The 17,523-nt window shown below is 47.3% G+C and overlaps 1 protein-coding gene across 1 annotated transcript in view; it reads left to right on the top strand.

Annotated features, from left to right (window-relative positions):
• Positions 1-17,161, top strand: part of LOC134395669 (zinc finger protein 271-like) — a 41,240-nt gene extending 24,079 nt beyond the window's left edge. The window contains exons 2-6 of the mRNA XM_063121831.1: positions 1,064-2,057; positions 6,636-6,710; positions 9,872-10,691; positions 12,992-13,118; positions 15,753-17,161. Of these exons, the coding sequence (XP_062977901.1) occupies positions 1,132-2,057; positions 6,636-6,710; positions 9,872-10,691; positions 12,992-13,118; positions 15,753-17,059 (3,255 nt within the window). The 5' untranslated portion in view covers positions 1,064-1,131 and the 3' untranslated portion in view covers positions 17,060-17,161. The remainder of the gene's footprint in view (positions 1-1,063; positions 2,058-6,635; positions 6,711-9,871; positions 10,692-12,991; positions 13,119-15,752) is intronic.
• The last annotated feature ends 362 nt before the right edge of the window (positions 17,162-17,523 follow it).

Here is a 17,523-nt window from a genome sequence, read left to right as displayed (position 1 = left end):
AATCCTCCCAGCATGCAGGACACGGAATAACAGGCTCAAGTTAAAGGAAGCCAGATTCCAGCTGGACATCAGGAAAAACTTCCTGACTGTTAGAGCAGTACGACAATGGAACCAGTGACCTAGGGAGGTTGTGGGCTCTCCCACCCTAGAGGCCTTCAAGAGGCAGCTGGACAACCATCTGTCAGGGATGCTTTAAGATGGATTCCTGCATTGAGCAGGGGGTTGGACTCGATGGCCTTATAGGCCCCTTCCAACACTACTATTCTATGATTCTATGATTCTATATGCCATGGCTTCGATTTGGCTTGTGTGATGCCCACGCCGGCTATTTGTTTATGAAGCATCAAGGGCCAGCTCTGTGACAAATGTCTCATCTGTTTGAGTCCTATTTATTTATCTATTTATTTATTGCATTTTCATACCGCCCAATAGCTGAAGCTCTCTGGGCGGTTTACAAAAGTTAAAACCATAGAAACCATTCAAAATATAAAACAAACCGTATAAAAGCATGATATAAAATACAATATAAAAACACAGCCAGGATAAACTCAAACAGCAATGCAGAAATTAATACTGGTTTAAAATACAAATTCAAAACAGCAAAGTTAATATTACTTTGATAGACTGTTAAAATGATAAGAAAATGAAAAGGTCTTCACCTGGCATCTAAAAGAGTATAATGTAGGTGCCAAGCGAACCTCCTTAGGGAGCTCATTCCACAGCCGGGGTGCCACAGCAGAGAAGGCCCTCCTCCTGGTAGCCACCTGCCTCACTTCCTTTGGCAGGGGCTTACGGAGAAGGACCCCTGAGGATGACCTTAGGGTCTGGGCAGGTACATATGGGTGGAGGAGTTCCTTCAGATAGCCTTGCCACAAGCCGTTCAGGGCTTTAAATGTTAATACCAGTCTGGTTGGCTGCTGTGGTAAACAGAATGCTGGACTAGATGGGCCTTTGGTCTGATCCAGCACAGCTCTTTGTAATGTTCTTAACCTGTTCCAGAGCTCCCATTTTTCCCTGGGTCATCAAAGCGCTTACCTTTTCGATTTTCCGTTTATCCAAATAGGCAGCGGGAGGTGCGGCGAGGAGAAGACAAGCCAGCCGGAAAATTCCGGAGAATTGCAGCCATATTGGATGGTGTCTGAAAGCACCGAGCCAAACGTTCCCCGCTGTTCCGAGCTGGGAGGTGTTTCTGGGGGCCGGAAGGGAAGCAGCTCTCCGGACCGGGCCGAGGATGCTCCCGTGCGTTGCCAGCAGGGCTACGTGCCGCTCGACGGACGACTCACCCAGCCAAGGATCGCCAAGAGCGGGAGGGAGAAGACGTGCGCCGAATGCGGGAAAACCTTTCGGTGGAGAGCTGAGCTGGTGGCCCACGAGCGGGCGCACACCGGGGAGAAGCCGTACGAATGCCTGGACTGCGGCCGGAGCTTCAGCTACAAATCCCGCTTGATCGCCCATAAGAAAATGCACACGGGCGAGAAGCCGTACAAGTGCGCGGACTGCGGGAAAAGCTTCAGTCGGCAGCCCCACCTGATCGCGCACGAGAGGGTCCACACGGGAGAGAAGCCCTACGCTTGCTCCGAGTGCGGGAGGAGCTTCAGCGACCGTTCGAATCTGAACACCCACAAGCGGACCCACACCGGGGAGAAACCCTACCGGTGCGCGCACTGCGGGAAAAGCTTCAGCCAGAGCTCGACCTGCATGAAACACGAGAGAATCCACACGGGCGAGAAGCCGTACAAGTGCGCCGTGTGCAGCAAGAGCTTCTGCCAGCGGTCGCAGCTGATCAACCACGAGAGGATCCACACGGGCGAGAAGCCGTACAAGTGCGCCGTCTGCGGGAAAGAGTTTAGCCGGAGGACGGACCTCGTCACTCACCAGAGAAGACACACGGGCGAGAAGCCGTATAAATGCGTGGAGTGCGGGCGGAGCTTCAGTGCGGGATCAAGCCTCAATGAACACAAGAGATCCCACACCGGGGAGAAAGCGCATCGGTGTTCGCGCTGCGGCAGACGTTTTGCTCACCTTTCGGACTGTGTGAAGCACGAAAGAAACCACGCGCAAGAATAAGTGTACTAGTGAACCGAGTGAGACAGACGCTTTCGTTGAAAGAAAAGCTCTGTTATCAGCATTCATCAGAATTCTGCAGCCCTGCATAACTGATGCGTACCGTTTCTCTCCCTTTGCATCATTCATTCTGCTTTTTCCCACTCACTCCTCTGACCCCACGGAGCCCTATTCAGCGTTTCCTCTGGCTTCTGAGATTTTGGCAAGCGTTGCTCACTTGCTTCCAAACCTGTCTTCGCATCCATAAGGACTAGAAACCTTATTATTCTAAAAAAAATGACATCCGAGATTCTCAGGAAGCAGGCTTCTGCAGCTGGTACCAAATCAGAAATGAGGGAGAATTTGGGCTGCGTGTAATATGTTGCATGTCTGTTCTGTCAGAGCGCAGAACAGCAACATAACATATACACAGATTCTCTCACGTTTCTTATCTATCATTTATAATAATAAAAGAGACTGTCTGTCTGTAGCTGTGAGCATAAAACCTAGTTACCTGAACCTAGATGTACATACTAAGGGGACCCTAGGGTTTGCACCTTGTAGTTGTTCTGTTTTTAAAATGCATTAATTAATTTTAATTAATTTAAATGTGTCTGTGTAGTTTAACCCTGCAGTAACATCTTCAGTCACTAGGTGGTAGGCTTCCTAACCAGCACATAGCCTTGCAGTTCATACAATTTGAAGCCAGGGAAGAAGATTATTATTATTACTATTATTACTATTATTATTATTATTATTATTATTATTATCATCATCATCATCATCATCATCATCATCATCATAATCATCTTACATTGTTATTAATACATATATATTCCGCCTTCCCCCCCCTCTTGTCAGGAACGCAAAGTGGCTAACATGGTCCTCTATCATATCCTCACAAGAACCCTGTGAGGTACGTTGGGCTGAGAGTCTGCGACTGGCCCAAAGTCACCCAGTGAGCTTCCATGGCTGAGTGGGGACTAGAACTGGATCTCCCAAGTCACAGCCCAACACTCTAACCGCTACACCACACTGGCTCTCTTAGTAGGCTGAGTACGAATTATAAGGTTTCTCTGTCCCCTGCCTACTGTAGGAAGCCTCCCCCAGAGGAGAAATAGAGTGGACAGACCCCTCCCTTGGGAGAGATAGTATTAGGGTGACCATATGAAAAGGAGGACAGGGCTCCTGTATCTTTAACAGTTGCATAGAAAAGGGAATTTCAGCAGGTGTCATTTATAGGCATGCAGCACCTGGTGAAATTTCCTCTTTATCACAACAGTTAAAGCTGCAAGAGTTATACTGTGACCAGATTTAAAAGAGGGCAGGGCACCTACAGCTTTAACTCTTGTGATGAAGAGGAAATTTCACCAGATTCTCCATATATACAAATGTCACCTGCTGAAATTCCCTTTTCAGTACCACTGTTAAAGATACAGGAGCCCTGTCCTCCTTTTCATATGGTCACCCTACCAAAATAGCAATTGCTATTTTGGGCTGCATTAATAGAAGTGTAGCTTCCAATAAGTGTGAGATACTGGTTCCCCTCTATTCGACCCTGGTTAGGCCTCATCTTGAGTATTGCATCCAGTTCTGGGCTCCACAATTCAAGAAGGACGCAGACAAGCTGGAGCGTCTTCAGAGGAGGGCAACCAGGATGATCAGGGGTCTGGAAACGAAGCCCTATGAAGAGAGACTGAAAGAACTGGGCATGTTGAGCTTGGAGAAGAGAAAATTAAGGGGAGACATGACAGCACTCTTCAAATACTTAAAAGGTTGTCACACAGAGGAGGGCCAGGATCTCTTCTCGATCCTCCCAGAGTGCAGGACACGGAATAATGGGCTCAAGTTCCAGGAAGCCAGATTACAGCTGGACATCAGGAAAAACTTCCTGGCTGTTCAAGCAGTACAACAATGGAACCAGTTACCTAGGGAGGTTGTGGGCTCTCCCACACTAGAGGCGTTCAAGAGGCAGCTGGACAACCATCTGTCAGGTGTGCATTCCTGCATTGAGTGGCGGGATGGATTTGATGGACTTATAGCCCCCTTCCAACTCTACTATTCTATGATTCTAAGTTGGTAGGAGATTTTTATTTTGGCAAGGAGCATAGGGAAGCCACTCTGTGTAGCTTCAAAGGCTGAACACTCAGTCCTTCAGAAATAGATTCTTATATTATTATACAAAGTTTTCTCACAATGGCCACCAAAGGCTGGGAAGTCTGGCCTCCTGCCCAAGGCATGCTGGGAGATCTGCCCAACACATGCTGAGAGTTGTAGGCATGAGCCTGTTTTTTTTATTAAATTCTTTAAAAATACTTAAAACCCCAAAATTCATGTTTTTAGATTTTTCTGTTACATTTTACCACCAGACCTATCAGCGTGCCAAATTTCAAATTTCTAACTGATCTGGGAGTGTGCAAACATTTCCGGACATACGAACTTTCACACAGACTTTCAGCTTTATAGGTAGAGATTTATTTGCCACACTTTTGTCCCGCCTTTCAAACAATTGTCTCTCAGAGTGGCTTACTTCAATAAGAGAGTGGAAGGCCTTGTCATCAGGCTTACAAACTAAAAAAAGACAAGTGACTCAAGGAAAGGGGGAGTGGAGGGAGAAGGAAGAGGAGGGCGATCAGTTTTTTTAAGGCCTTAAATGCACTTTGGGCCAGGTTGATCTTCCCTTGCTGGTTGTTCCTGCTGAAATTGGGCGCTTTTTTCTTTGGCTGATAGAGTGGGGCAGAGTATTCTTTCTCCTTCCTTCTGCAGTCCCAGATCAGTAGGCGAGTTATACCTGCTCCTTCTCCAGCCAATGGATGGGGCAGGTGAGTCTCCCCTTGGCTGGATGTTATTCCCAGGAAGCAGGAATAACTCAGCTTTATTCAGTTTTATCATTCCCAACGTTATCTCTCTCTTCCTCCAAACAGACGCCCCTCATGACAACCCTGCGAGGTTGGTTAGGTTGAGAGCTGGAGGCTTTCTGAAGGTCGCCTGATAAGGTCTGAACCAAAGCCGACATTCTAGTCCAGCCTTCCCCAGGCCAGTAAGCTTCAGATGTGGTGGACAACATGTCCCATCATCAGCCATTTAGAAGCACTGGGTACAGGTCATAGGAGGAATACTTCTGTGCTCTTCTGCATTTGGTGTATTGGGCCCAGTTCTGGGCACCACAATTTAAGAATGTAAGAAGTGCCATGCTGGATCAGACCAAGGGTCCATCTAGTCCAGCACTGTGTTATTTATTTATTTATTACATTTCTATACCACCCAATAGCCGAAGCTCTCTGGGCGGTTCACAAAAATTAAAACCATAATAAAACAACCAACAGGTTAAAAGCACAACATGTTCACACAGGGGCCAAACAGCTGTCGACCAGGGACGGACAAAGGACAACACAGTGCAACAGCACCCTCCCACCCATGTTCCCCAGCAAGTGGTGCACACAGGCTTACTGCCTCGGATACTGTAGGTAGCACATAACCATCAGGGCTAGCAGCCATTGATAGCCTTCTCCTCCAAGAATTTATCCAGCCTCCTTTTAAAGCCATCCAAATAGGTGGACATCACAGCATCTTGTGGTAGTGAATTCCATAATTTAACTATGCGCTGTGTGAAGAAATCCTTTTATCTGTCCTGAATCTCTCACCTAATGTAAGTAAAATTGCACCCTAAGATAGTAATAGATATTAAGAACGTAAGAAATGCCATGCTGGATCAGACTGAGGGTCCATCTAGTCCAGCACTCTGTTCACACAGTGGCCAAGCAGCCATCGGCCAAGACCAACAAGGCAGGACATGGTGCAACAGCACCCTCCCACCCATGTTCCCCAACTAATGGTGCACACAGGCTTACTGCCTTTACACAGCCACCAGGGCTAGTAGCCATTGATAGCCTTGTCCTCCAGGAATTTATCCAACCCCCCTTTCAAAGCCATCCAAACCGTTGGCCATCACTACATCTTGTGGTAGGGAGTTCCGTATTATAAAAACCTTATGTTTGAAACAGAATGATGATTAGCTAGAGGGAATTATATCACTAGGAAAAGCGCGCTCAAAGAATTGTCACTGGTAAATATACAGCCAGTGTATATGGCTTTATTTATTTATTTGGTGTACCCTGACTTCCTACCAAAAATGGCACTCAAGGCGGCTTACAATCAGTAATTAAAGTTGATCAAAACAATAATAAAGACAAAGACACATAATTAAAAATACACAGCAGTAACTGAGTTAAGTTAAAACAGCCTCCAACCCAACAGATGCGCTATTTATTTATATAGCACCATCAGTGTACATGGTGCTGCACAGAGTAAAACAATAACATAGCAAAACCCTGCTGCCCTACACCAGGTGTTTCGGACTTCAACTCCTATCAGCCCCAACCAGCACAGCCAATGACCAGAATTGTGAGGTTTGTAGCCAAAAACATCTGGACGAAAGCCACAAGTTGTGAGCTCAGCTAGGGCATCGCCTTTATGTTGAGCAGTCCAAGGGTTAAACTCATCGAGTCCTGGTTCCTAGAGGGTACTGGGCGTGAACGAGGAGGAACGGGAGCGTCGTTTCCGCTTCCGCTTCCGCTTGACTATTGTGGGAGGAAAAATGGCGTCTCGTTTTCCTTGGGAACCTCCTCAGAGCGAAGTTTTTTGGCAAGATTTCCAAGAAGAGCCCGGTGAGTTTAAATAAGTAATAAATAATAACAACAGCAATAATAATAATAAAATAATAATAATGATGATGATGATTAATGAGAGAGCGTGTGGAACTCACTACCACAAGATTTTATTTGTATATTTTGTACAGCACCAAGTACATTGTTGGTGCTATATAAATAATAATAATAATAATAATAATAATAATAATAATAATAATAATAATAATAATAGTGATGGCCACCAATCTGGATGGCTTTAAAAGGGGGGTTGGATAAATATGTGGAGGCAAAGGCTATCCATGGCTACTAGCCCTGATGGTTGTGCGCTATCTACAGTATTGGGAGGCAATAAGCCTGCGTGCACCAGTTGCTGGGGAACATGGGTGGGAGGGTGCTGTTGCACCATGTCCTGCTTCGGATAGAGCAGGGTCAAGCAAAAGACGGGAACTATCACAATGCCCAATGGAATAAAGACAGGAAGTCTCGGCATTTGCAAAACTGCGTAGTTTAATCCCAAGGAGTAGCCCTGTGTGTTCAGGCTTTCTTCAGGAGTCAGTATTCGTAAAAAAAAATAATGCCTGCAGAGATCTCTGAAAAGATAGCCTTCAAGATGAATGCTGCCACATCAGCATTGTGAGATGTTGTCTCTTTATTGTTTTGCTTTGGAGCATCCTTCCTGGTGACCCTGACTTGACCTCCTCCAGATGTGGGCTACCATGCCTATCATCCCCATCCATCCATCTGGATGGGTTTGGTGAGTGTTGTAGTCTAGAGTGCTCTAGGTTGGTGGAGACTGCTTTAGAGTCAGGGTGGTGTCAATGGTTACAATAGGGATAGGTAACATAGAATCATAGAACAGCAGAGTTGGAAGGGGCCTACAAGGCCATCGAGTCCAACCCCCTGCTCAATGCAGGAATCCACCCTAAAGCATCCCTGACAGAGGGTTGTCCAGCTGCCTCTTGAAGGCCTCCAGGGTGGGAGAGCCCACAACATCCCTAGGTAACTGATTCCATTGTCGTACTGCTCTAACAGTCAGGAAGTTTTTCCTGATGCCCAGCCGGAATCTGGCTTCCTTTAACTTGAGCCCATGATTCCTTGTCCTGCACTCTGGGATGTTCGAGAAGAGATCCTGGCCCTCCTCTGTGTGACAGCCTTTCCAGTATTTGAAGAGTGCTGTCATGTCTCCCCTCAATCTCCTCTTCTCCAGGCTAAACATGCCCAGTTATTTCAGTCTCTCTTCATAGGGCTTTGTTTCCAGACCCCTGATCATCCTGGCTGCCCTCCTCTGACCACGCTCCAGCTTGTCTGCGTCCTTGTAAGCCCTCCAGATGTTTTGGTCTACATCTCCCATCAATCCTCACCATTGGTTATGCTGGCTGGGGCTGCTGGGAGTTTGTAGATGCAAAGCTATTATTATTATTATTATTATTATTATTATTATTGTTATTATTATTATTATTATTATTATTATTATTATTATTCCCTTTTGTTGTTTAACCTATAGCTATATAGCTTTGATAATAATGATAATGTTAATGATGATGCAAATGAGTGGAAGTGATGACTGTATGAATGTATTGGTGAACAAGGTTTGTAAATAAATTGAAATTATAAATATTAGCAAGGATAGATGCTGCTGTTATTTATTATTAGTAGTATTATTATTATTATATAGCACTCTTCAAATACTTAAAAGGTTGTCACACAGAGAAGGGCCAGGACCTCTTCTCGATCCTCCCATAGTGCAGGACATGGAATAACGGGCTCAAGTTAAAGGAAGCCAGATTCCAGCTGGACATTAGGAAAAACTTCCTGACTGTTAGAGCAGTATGACAATAGAATCAGTTGCCTGGTGAGGTTGTGGGCTCTCCCACCCTAGAGGCCTTCAAGAGGCAGCTGGACAACCATCTGTCAGGGATGCTTTAGGGTGGATTCCTGCATTGAGCAGGGGGTTGGACTTGATGGCCTTGTAGGCCCCTTCCAGCTCTGCTATTCTATATTATTATTATTATTATTATTATTATTATTATTATTATTATTATTTCTTCTTCACATATGTGGTGTTTTACAGAATATAAGGAGCCAGAACCCTGCCCCAAAGAGTTTACGATCAACAATTTGAATAGAGGAAACAACAGAGGATGAGAAGGGAGAAGGAGTCAGAGGTAAACAGGACAAGGCAATGCAAATAATTTAGGTTATTATGGCTTAGTTACAGTGAGATATTGGGGGATGAACGTAGCGGTTAGGGCAAGATGATGCAATTGATTTTGGTTATTAGGCTTAGTTATAGTGGGATATTGGGAGAGGGACTTAGGCATTAGGGTGGCTTTTGAGGAGGGGTTTGAAGGAAGAGAGAGACAGAGATGCCCTGGGAGATAGTTCCAGGTTTAAAGGCTGGCAAAGGAAATGGGCTGAGCAGGGTAGATTTGATTTAAATCGATTTGATTTAAATCATGATTTAAATCACAATTTAAATCACTACTCAGAAAGACTCGATTTAATCATGTGACACACACACCCAAAGTGCACTCTATTCATTGAATTTTTTGAAACTTCACACTTAAGGGGTTGGTTCTGTGTACATAGATTTGCAAAAGCACAATGGGGTTGTGATCTCTGCAGACACAAATTCACCGTTTTGAGAACTGTAAAACCAAGCAGTTGTGATCCTATCTTCTAGATAGAAAAATTGCCCCATAATCTTACAGAAACCTCTGAAAGAGCATGACATCGTGAATGGATGAATGGAATTCATTTACCCAAAAATTTAAACATTGCATGAATATACAGCCTCATGCTACATAATTAAAACCTAATCCTTATTTCATGATGCATAACCTTTGGACTATAATGTATCTTAAATAGAAAACTATCTTTAGGTAGATTTTTCCTCAAAAAGCATTTTATTAAAAAAAAATCTGATTTAAATCAAAAATCTGATTTTTTGGATTTATTTTTTTTAAAAAAAATCATTGATTTTTATCCACCCTGGGGCTGAGTCATTTAAGGGAGCAGGAGACGTTTGAATGGCTGAGGGCAGTGAGATTGGGAAGGTGGCAGCCATGGGCAGGAATGTATCCTGGCACTGGTGGAGTGGAAGGAAGGGAGAATGAAAAAGCAACAGACCTGCAGCTTCCTTCTACTGACGGTGAATCTCTCCCCCCCCCCTCGTGCAGCAGGAACACTAGCATAGGTTGTGCTCTGCCCTGGGCGAGAATGAAAATGGAGAAAAGAGATGATTTTGCTCCAGGTGTCGAATTGAAGCCTGTACCCAAAGGAATGAAAACAGAAGAAGAGGATCCGGCCAGTTACGAACCAGGGAAAGGAGCAGGAAACGGTGCTGACCTCATCTGGGCTGAGAGCACCAGAGGATTCTGGGAAAGAGCGGTATTGCCCCAAGTTAAGCTGGAACCCAGCGAAGGGCTGCAGCAACGTTGGGAAACCCAGTGGCAGGGGTTCTTGAAGAAGCTGGAGCCCACCCACGCAGGACAGAGTGCGCCGCAAACAGTGCAGGCCGTGCCCTTTGAGAGTAGCAAGGATTTCCTGCCCTGCTCTGAGACAGTTGCAGACCCCAGCCAGCCGCCTCTGGAGAAGTTCCAATTACAAGCCTGCCCAGGAGTCAGCAATCTCTTGACCAAAGACGAGGCAGATGGTGGGGGAGTGAAGGAAGAGACCCTGGGGGAGGAGGAGGAAGAGAAGGCTGTTGCTACGGATGTGCAGTGCCAGCGCTTCAGGGAATACCGCTACCCGTTTGCCAAGGGGCCCCAAGAGGCTTGCAGCCGACTCCGGGAACTTTGCCTTCGGTGGCTGAAGCCGGAGAAGCGAACGAAGGAGCAGATCCTGGAGCTGGTGGTCCTGGAGCAGTTCCTGGCTGTCCTGCCCTCGGAGATGCAGAACTGGGTCAGGGAAGGCAGCCCGGAGACCTGTTCCCAGGCAGTGGCCCTGGCACAGGACTTCCTTCTGAGGCAGCGAGAGAGCGAGAGCCAGGAATTGCAGGTGAGAGACGTGGAATCTGCTAGGGAGACGGAGGTGGAGTGAGGGTAAGGAAAGTAAAGGTGCATGTGCACTTCTTAGCAGGAGTGCTCCTATTTAGAGTTTCAGCCAGCCGGGTCTTACGCCAGAATACTCCATTCTGTTCCTCACCACCAATCCCAGTTTTCCAGGTTTTTCTTTTCCAACTGCTGTTGAGGTTCTGTAGCTGCTGAGCGTGCTCAGTCCTTGTGAGACCTTTTTGGGGCAGGGGCTTTGAAACCAGGCGTTATTTGTACTTCTCCAAATCTCAAGGCTCCACCCACCCACTTCCCGAGCAGGCTGATGCCTCCCTCTTGTTTCTCAGCGGTCTCTTTTGGCCTCCATTTCTGTTGGCACTCGGCATCTACGTTTGCTATTGGAGGGAGTGTCGGAATGGAAGGCGGCTGTAGGCAAGGAGGACATCAGTGGCGATGCCCGTGTGTTGCACACAGGAGGCTCCCAATTCAGGTTCCTCACATCTCCAGAGAAGGGCTGTTGCCTTCTTGGCCTGCTTGTAGTCCTTTCAGGGGCATATGGCTGACCACAGTTGGCTAATGCCAAACAAAAAGTCAAGGAGATATATATATGTCGTGTGCTATAGCTGCTGAAGCATCCCCAAGGAGTCAAAACCAAGGAAAGTTCCTAGGCCAATCCACAAAGTTTTATTGCAAACAATTTACACTTCTGTAAAACAAACCAGGCACCTTTATGGGAAAATCTCCCCTAGGCAATCCAACCAAGGATTGTGACTGAGGCGCGGGACCTGGGTGTTATTCTTGACCAGTCCCTAACTATGTCATCACAGATGGGGGCCGTGGTTCGGAGTTGCTTTTATCAACTCCATGTGCTCCGCCAAGTTCGCCCCTTTCTGTCAGAGGCTGATCTTACCACCGCAGTCCAGGCCCTGGTTCTTTCCAGACTGGGCTATTGCAACTTGTTGTATACAGGGCTTCCCTTGAAACAAATCCAATGCCTACAGGCTGTACAAAATGCAGCAGCCAGGTTGGTCAAGGGGCTCCCGAAGTGGTCTTCTATCACTTTGGTGCTTCAAGAGCTCCAGTGGCTGCCGGTGGCTGCTAGGGTGCGCTACAAGGTTTTGTTGACCATGTGTAAAGCCCTGCATTGCTTGGGACCTGGATACCTGAGCACTCGCCTTTCTCCTGTGTCTCACCATTGGCAGACTCGCTCTCAGGAGCAGGGTGCCCTGATGGCCCCCCGCTACAAATTGGAATGTGCCGGGGCCAGGGCTTTTTCAGTGGCTGGTCCCCGGTTATGGGACAATGTGCCACTGGAGATTAGACAGGCTCCCACTTTCAATTGCTTCAAACGCCTTTGTAAGGCGTTTTTATTTTCACAAGAGCCTGGGGAGGGGGTGGTTTAAATTGGGGGTCGAGGGCTTTTAATGGTTTGAGGGTGAGGATTTTAATGGAATTGTTTTAACGTGGGTTGAGGGTTTTAATGGAATAGTTTTATATGTTATTGTAAAGCGCCTTGATGCCAGAAATGGTGAGGCGGCGCTATAAAAATGCTTTAAATAAATAAATAAAATAAGGCAACACTATGCAAACTAAGCAAAACAATTGACCTTTCAAAGGAAAGAAAAGGAGCTTCAAACGTCCAAAGCTTCAAGGTGGAAGAGGGACAGACCTCTCCAACTGTCTCTTTGTTGCTAATCTCGCTGAACGTTTTAACTTCCGGGCGATTCCTAGCATCAAGTAATGTTTTGGAATGTTCACCCCCACCCCCCGAAGTGGACTCCCTGTCTCCTGAGAGCATAGGATCTGGCCTTGAGGAGACAGACTCTGGGAGGGGCATATTCGCAGCTGGAGGCTCTCCTGTGTGAACTTCCTCCCCCACTCGCTCGGCATCGTTCTGAATCAGAATCTGTTTCTGATTGATTACCTGGGTCGCCTGCTCCCAACACCGGAGAAGTAGGGGCATACATGACAATATATACATACTGAGTCAAGCTGAGCGGTTCCATCACATAATCTGTCGGGGATGTTTTAGGGTGGATTCCTGCATTGAGCAGGGGGTTGGACTCGATGGCCTTGTAGGCCCCTTCCAACTCTGCTATTCTATGATTCTATGATTCTATGTATCTTAAATAGAAAACTATTTTTAGATAGATTTTTCCTGAAAAAGCATTTCATCAAAAAATCCGATTTAAATCAAAAAATTTGATTTTTTATTTTTTTTTTAAAAAAAAAATCATTGATTTTTATCCACCCTGCTTGTATCTCACCACCCTTGTCCACTAAATGATATCCCTGCTGAAATTTCAGGTTCCCAGGGCGTTGACGGAGGAAGCGCTTAGTTTAGCAGAGGCGAAGGGGTCTCCGCTAGACGGCTGGCAGAGGTTGATCATCCAGGAGGTCAAACAGGAGGCCGATGGAGATGCCACCTCGGTAGGTAAGGATTCTTTGTGAGGAAGCTCGATGAAGGTTCAGAGCATCCGACGGAGGCCTTGGGATCGCTTGCACACGCATGGCGTGCATTTGTATTCTGAACTCACTAATCGCAACTTTCGGAAACATCCCCCATTTGAATACGTGTGAAAGCAAAAAAAATAAATCCCCCCCTTTGCCCAGCCTTGCAAATTGCACCCCTTGGTCAATCACCTTTGGCGAGTCAGAATTGTCTCCAGGCGAGGGACCATTACAGCAATTGGCTCTTTCCTTCTTTAGGATCAGAAATCGCTATTGGAGCCATGTAAAGCTTTCTGGACGCTAGAAACGTTTTCTTGCTGCTGCTGCCTTCCTCTCTCCTTCCTTCCCAAACCGCAAACGGTGTCAAGGTTTCCTTTTCTGCTTGACCAGGGAATTATTCATATTAGGACTGGGGCTCTCTCCCGCTTGAAGAAATCTTAGCTGATTGGTCAACTAAAACTCACAGAATTTCATGTATCAATTTAAATTGGCATAAATCTGTCTCCTGATTTTCCCACCCCCTGCTGCCCAGGTCACAGCAGCTAGCCCAGTACTAAAGGGAGGGGCAGGGGGACACAGCAAAGCTAGAGATGATTTTCCTGACAGTGAACAGCTACTGCAAAAAAGAGAGAGAGAGAGAGAGAGAGAGAGACAGAGTCTGGCCTGCTTGCATTGGCTGCCTGTACATTTCCGAGCCGAATTCAAGGTGCTGGTTTTAACCTATAAAGCCTTACACGGCTCGGGACCACAATACCTGACGGAACGCCTCTCCCGACATGAACCTACCCGTACACTGCGCTCAACATCTACGGTCCTCCTCCAAATGCCTACTCCGAGGGAAGCTCGGAGGACGGCAACAAGGGAGAGGGCCTTTTCAGTGGTGGCCCCCCAATTGTGGAATGTTCTCCCCAACGAGACTCGCCTGGCGCCAACGTTATCTTTTCGGCGCCAGGTCAAGACTTTTCTCTTCTCCCAGGCATTTTAACAGCATTTAACAACATAGGCTAAGTTTTTTCGGGTTTTTTTAAAGGTCCCCAGAACTGTTGTTTTTTAAGTGGATACTGTTTTTTATACTGTCGTTTTTATATTTTTGATGGTTTTAAATTTTGTATACATTTTAATGTTCACTGTTTTTAACTTTTGTGAACTGCCCAGAGAGCTTCGGCGATGGGGCGGTATATAAATTTAATAAATAAATAAATAAATGAGGTGATTGGGAACCCCCAGTGACCTTGGGCCTTGCAGTGAAGGATGCTTTAGACGACAGCCCCAGTATCGTAGCAGCCTTCATTTCAGAAGAGGCATTCCTTCCCTTCCATATCGGGCGGGCGGGTTGTTTTCAGATTTGAGACTTGCCACCTACAGCTGTCCTATTTGTACTAACAATAAAAAATATCTGCTTCCCTATTGATCAGGGCACATTTTAAATCATTTTAAAAATATGGATTCTGTCTTTATACCAGCCTTGCCTTGCCTGGCGTCCTCCAGAAGTTTTGGACTACATGTCCTGTCAGCCCAAACCAGAATGACCAGTGGATGCTGGGAGTCGTAGTCCAAAGACATCTTAAGGGCACCCAGTGGGGGAAGGCTGATATATACCAATAGCGATCTCAGTTCAAGACTGTGGCCTGGAAAGGTGGCAAAGAAACGGATTAAAGTAAGAAATACGTTCTCTGGGCGCTGCTCCTTAGGTAGCTAAAGTGGCAGCATCCAGACACGTGAGGGACGGAGGCAGGCAGGCAGGAATCAGCAGGCTTGAGGGAGGTTTGCAGAAATACAACAAATATCTAGGGGGGAAATACCTTCCCCCAAATAAACCTTCCAGAAAAATACCTCCCGCCAAATAAACCTTCAAGAAAAATACCTTGCCCCAAATAAACCTTCCAGAAAATACCTTCCCCCAAATAAAACTCCCAGAAAAACACCTCCCGCCAAATAAACCTTCCAGAAAAATACCTCACCCCAAATAAACCTTCCAGAAAATACCTTCCCCCAAATAAACCTCCCAGAAAAATACCTCCCGCCAAATAAACCTTCCAGAAAAATACCTCGCCCCAAATAAACCTCCCTGAAAATACCTTCCCCAAATAAACCTCCCAGAAAAATACCTCCCGCCAAATAAACCTTCCAGAAAAATACCTCGCCCCAAATAAACGTTCCAGAAAATACCTTCCCCCAAATAAACCTCCCAGAAAAACACCTCCCGCCAAATAAACCTTCCAGAAAAATAAACCTCCCAGAAAAATACCTCCCGCCAAATAAACCTTCCAGAAAAATACCTCGCCCCAAATAAACCTCCTAGAAAAATGCCTCCCCCCCCCCAAATAAACCTCCCAGGAGAATACCTCCCCTCATTAAATCTCCTAGAAAAATACTTCCCCCCAAATAAATCACCCAGAAAAATACCTCGCCCCAAATAAATCTCCCAGAAACAACCCAGTGAGGACTGAGAATTCCTAGTGGCCATGGGGTGGCGGATGGAATACAGGAGAGATGGAACGGAGTTTCCTGGGAAGTGCACGGCTGGCTGGAAGCCTGAACGTGAGCATCCACACTGCAACTTTTCGTTGCAGGTCCCACATGTCTAATCTAATTAGTACTTTCCCCCTTGTTCCAGCAGGCAGCGATACGAAATCATGCAAAGTGGGTCAGAATCTAGAGTCTAGAGAACATGAACCGTTTGGAATGTCGCCCAGAAGAGCCAAACAGGATGTTTCCTGCTGCCCGAATCAAAGAGAAGCTTCTGCGAGCCAGCAGGGCAACATCACAGAGAATGAAAGCGGGAAATTCATTAACGGTCAGGGCCAATACGAGGAAGTCGAGAAGCCCAAAGTCCTCAACGGCTGGCAAGAAAACCAGGGCATCGAGTGCGGCAAAGTCTTCGTGAAAAGACCCAGCGTGAAAAAGAAACAGTGTAAGTGCCCGGATTGCGGGCAAAGCTTTAACAACCGCTCGGTCCTCATTAACCACCAGAAAATCCACACGGGCGAGAAGACCTACGCCTGCCCTGACTGTGGGAAGAGCTTCAGCGACCACTCGCACCTTATTAGACACCAGAGAATCCACACGGGCGAGAAGCCCTACGCCTGCCCCGACTGCGGGAAGAGCTTCTGCCAGCAGTCGCAACTCGTGAGACATGAGCGGATCCACACAGGGGAGAAGCCCTACGAGTGCCCGGATTGCGGGAAAAGCTTCAACCGGACCTCGCACCTAGTCCTGCACAGGAGGACGCACACAGGGGAGAAGCCGTACACCTGCGCGGACTGCGGGAAGAGCTTCTGCAGGAGCAACATCCTGGCCATCCACCAGAGGACCCACACGGGCGAGAAGCCCTACGCCTGCCCCGATTGCGGGAAGAGCTTCCGCCAGCAGTCACAGCTCGTGAGCCACGAGAAGACCCACACGGGGGAGAAGCCCTACACTTGCCCGGACTGCGGAAAAAGCTTCAACCGCACCTCGCACCTGGTCTTGCACAGAAGGACGCACACGGGGGAGAAGCCGTACACCTGCGCGGACTGCGGGAAGAGCTTCTGCAGGAACAACGTCCTGGCCATCCACCAGAGGACCCACACGGGCGAGAAGCCCTATGCCTGCCCCGACTGCGGGAAGAGCTTCAGCGACCGCTCGCACCTCATTAGACACCAGAGAATCCACACGGGCGAGAAGCCCTACGCCTGCCCCGACTGCGGGAAGAGCTTCAGCGACACGTCGAGTTTCATCGTGCACAAGAGGACCCATACGGGGGAGAAGCCCTTCGAGTGCCCCGACTGCGGGAAGAGCTTCAACGGCACCTCGGCGCTCGTCCGGCACAAGAGGATCCACGCGGTCAAGAGGCCCTACGCGTGCCCCGACTGCGGGAAGAGCTTTAACAACCTCTCCAATTACAATAAGCATCAGACGCTCCACGGTGAAGCCATTTGCTAGAAATTTTTTTTTAAAGGAATAGGAAAGGAAAGGAACCTCTCGTGAAAGCACTGAGTCATTACTGACTCTTGGAGGGACACCAGCTTTCGCTGACGTTTTCTTGGCAGGCCTTATAGCGGGGTGGTTTGCCGTTGCCTTCCCCGGCCGTTATTACCTTTCCCCCAGCTAACTGGGTACTCCTTTTACCGACCTCGGGAGGATGGAAGGCTGAGTCGACCTGAGCCGGCTGCCTGAAACCAGCTTCCGCTGGGATCGAACTCAGGCCGTGGGGAGAGTTTCGGCTACAGAAACTGCTGCTTTACTGCTCTGCGCCACACGAGACTTTTTTAAAAAAGGACTAGGAGTAATACTTTCGTCATGGCGCTTCCGCACGTACAAGCCCGTATTTTTCAATGGGGAGCGGTATATAAATATTCTTAATAAATAAATAAATAAATAATGCGCCCCGTGCATCCCTGATGTAC

This window comes from Elgaria multicarinata, chromosome 3 (assembly GCF_023053635.1).
Source record: "Elgaria multicarinata webbii isolate HBS135686 ecotype San Diego chromosome 3, rElgMul1.1.pri, whole genome shotgun sequence".
NCBI classification, from domain to species: Eukaryota; Metazoa; Chordata; class Lepidosauria; order Squamata; family Anguidae; genus Elgaria; species Elgaria multicarinata.
This window is presented reverse-complemented; position numbering and strand designations above follow the sequence as displayed.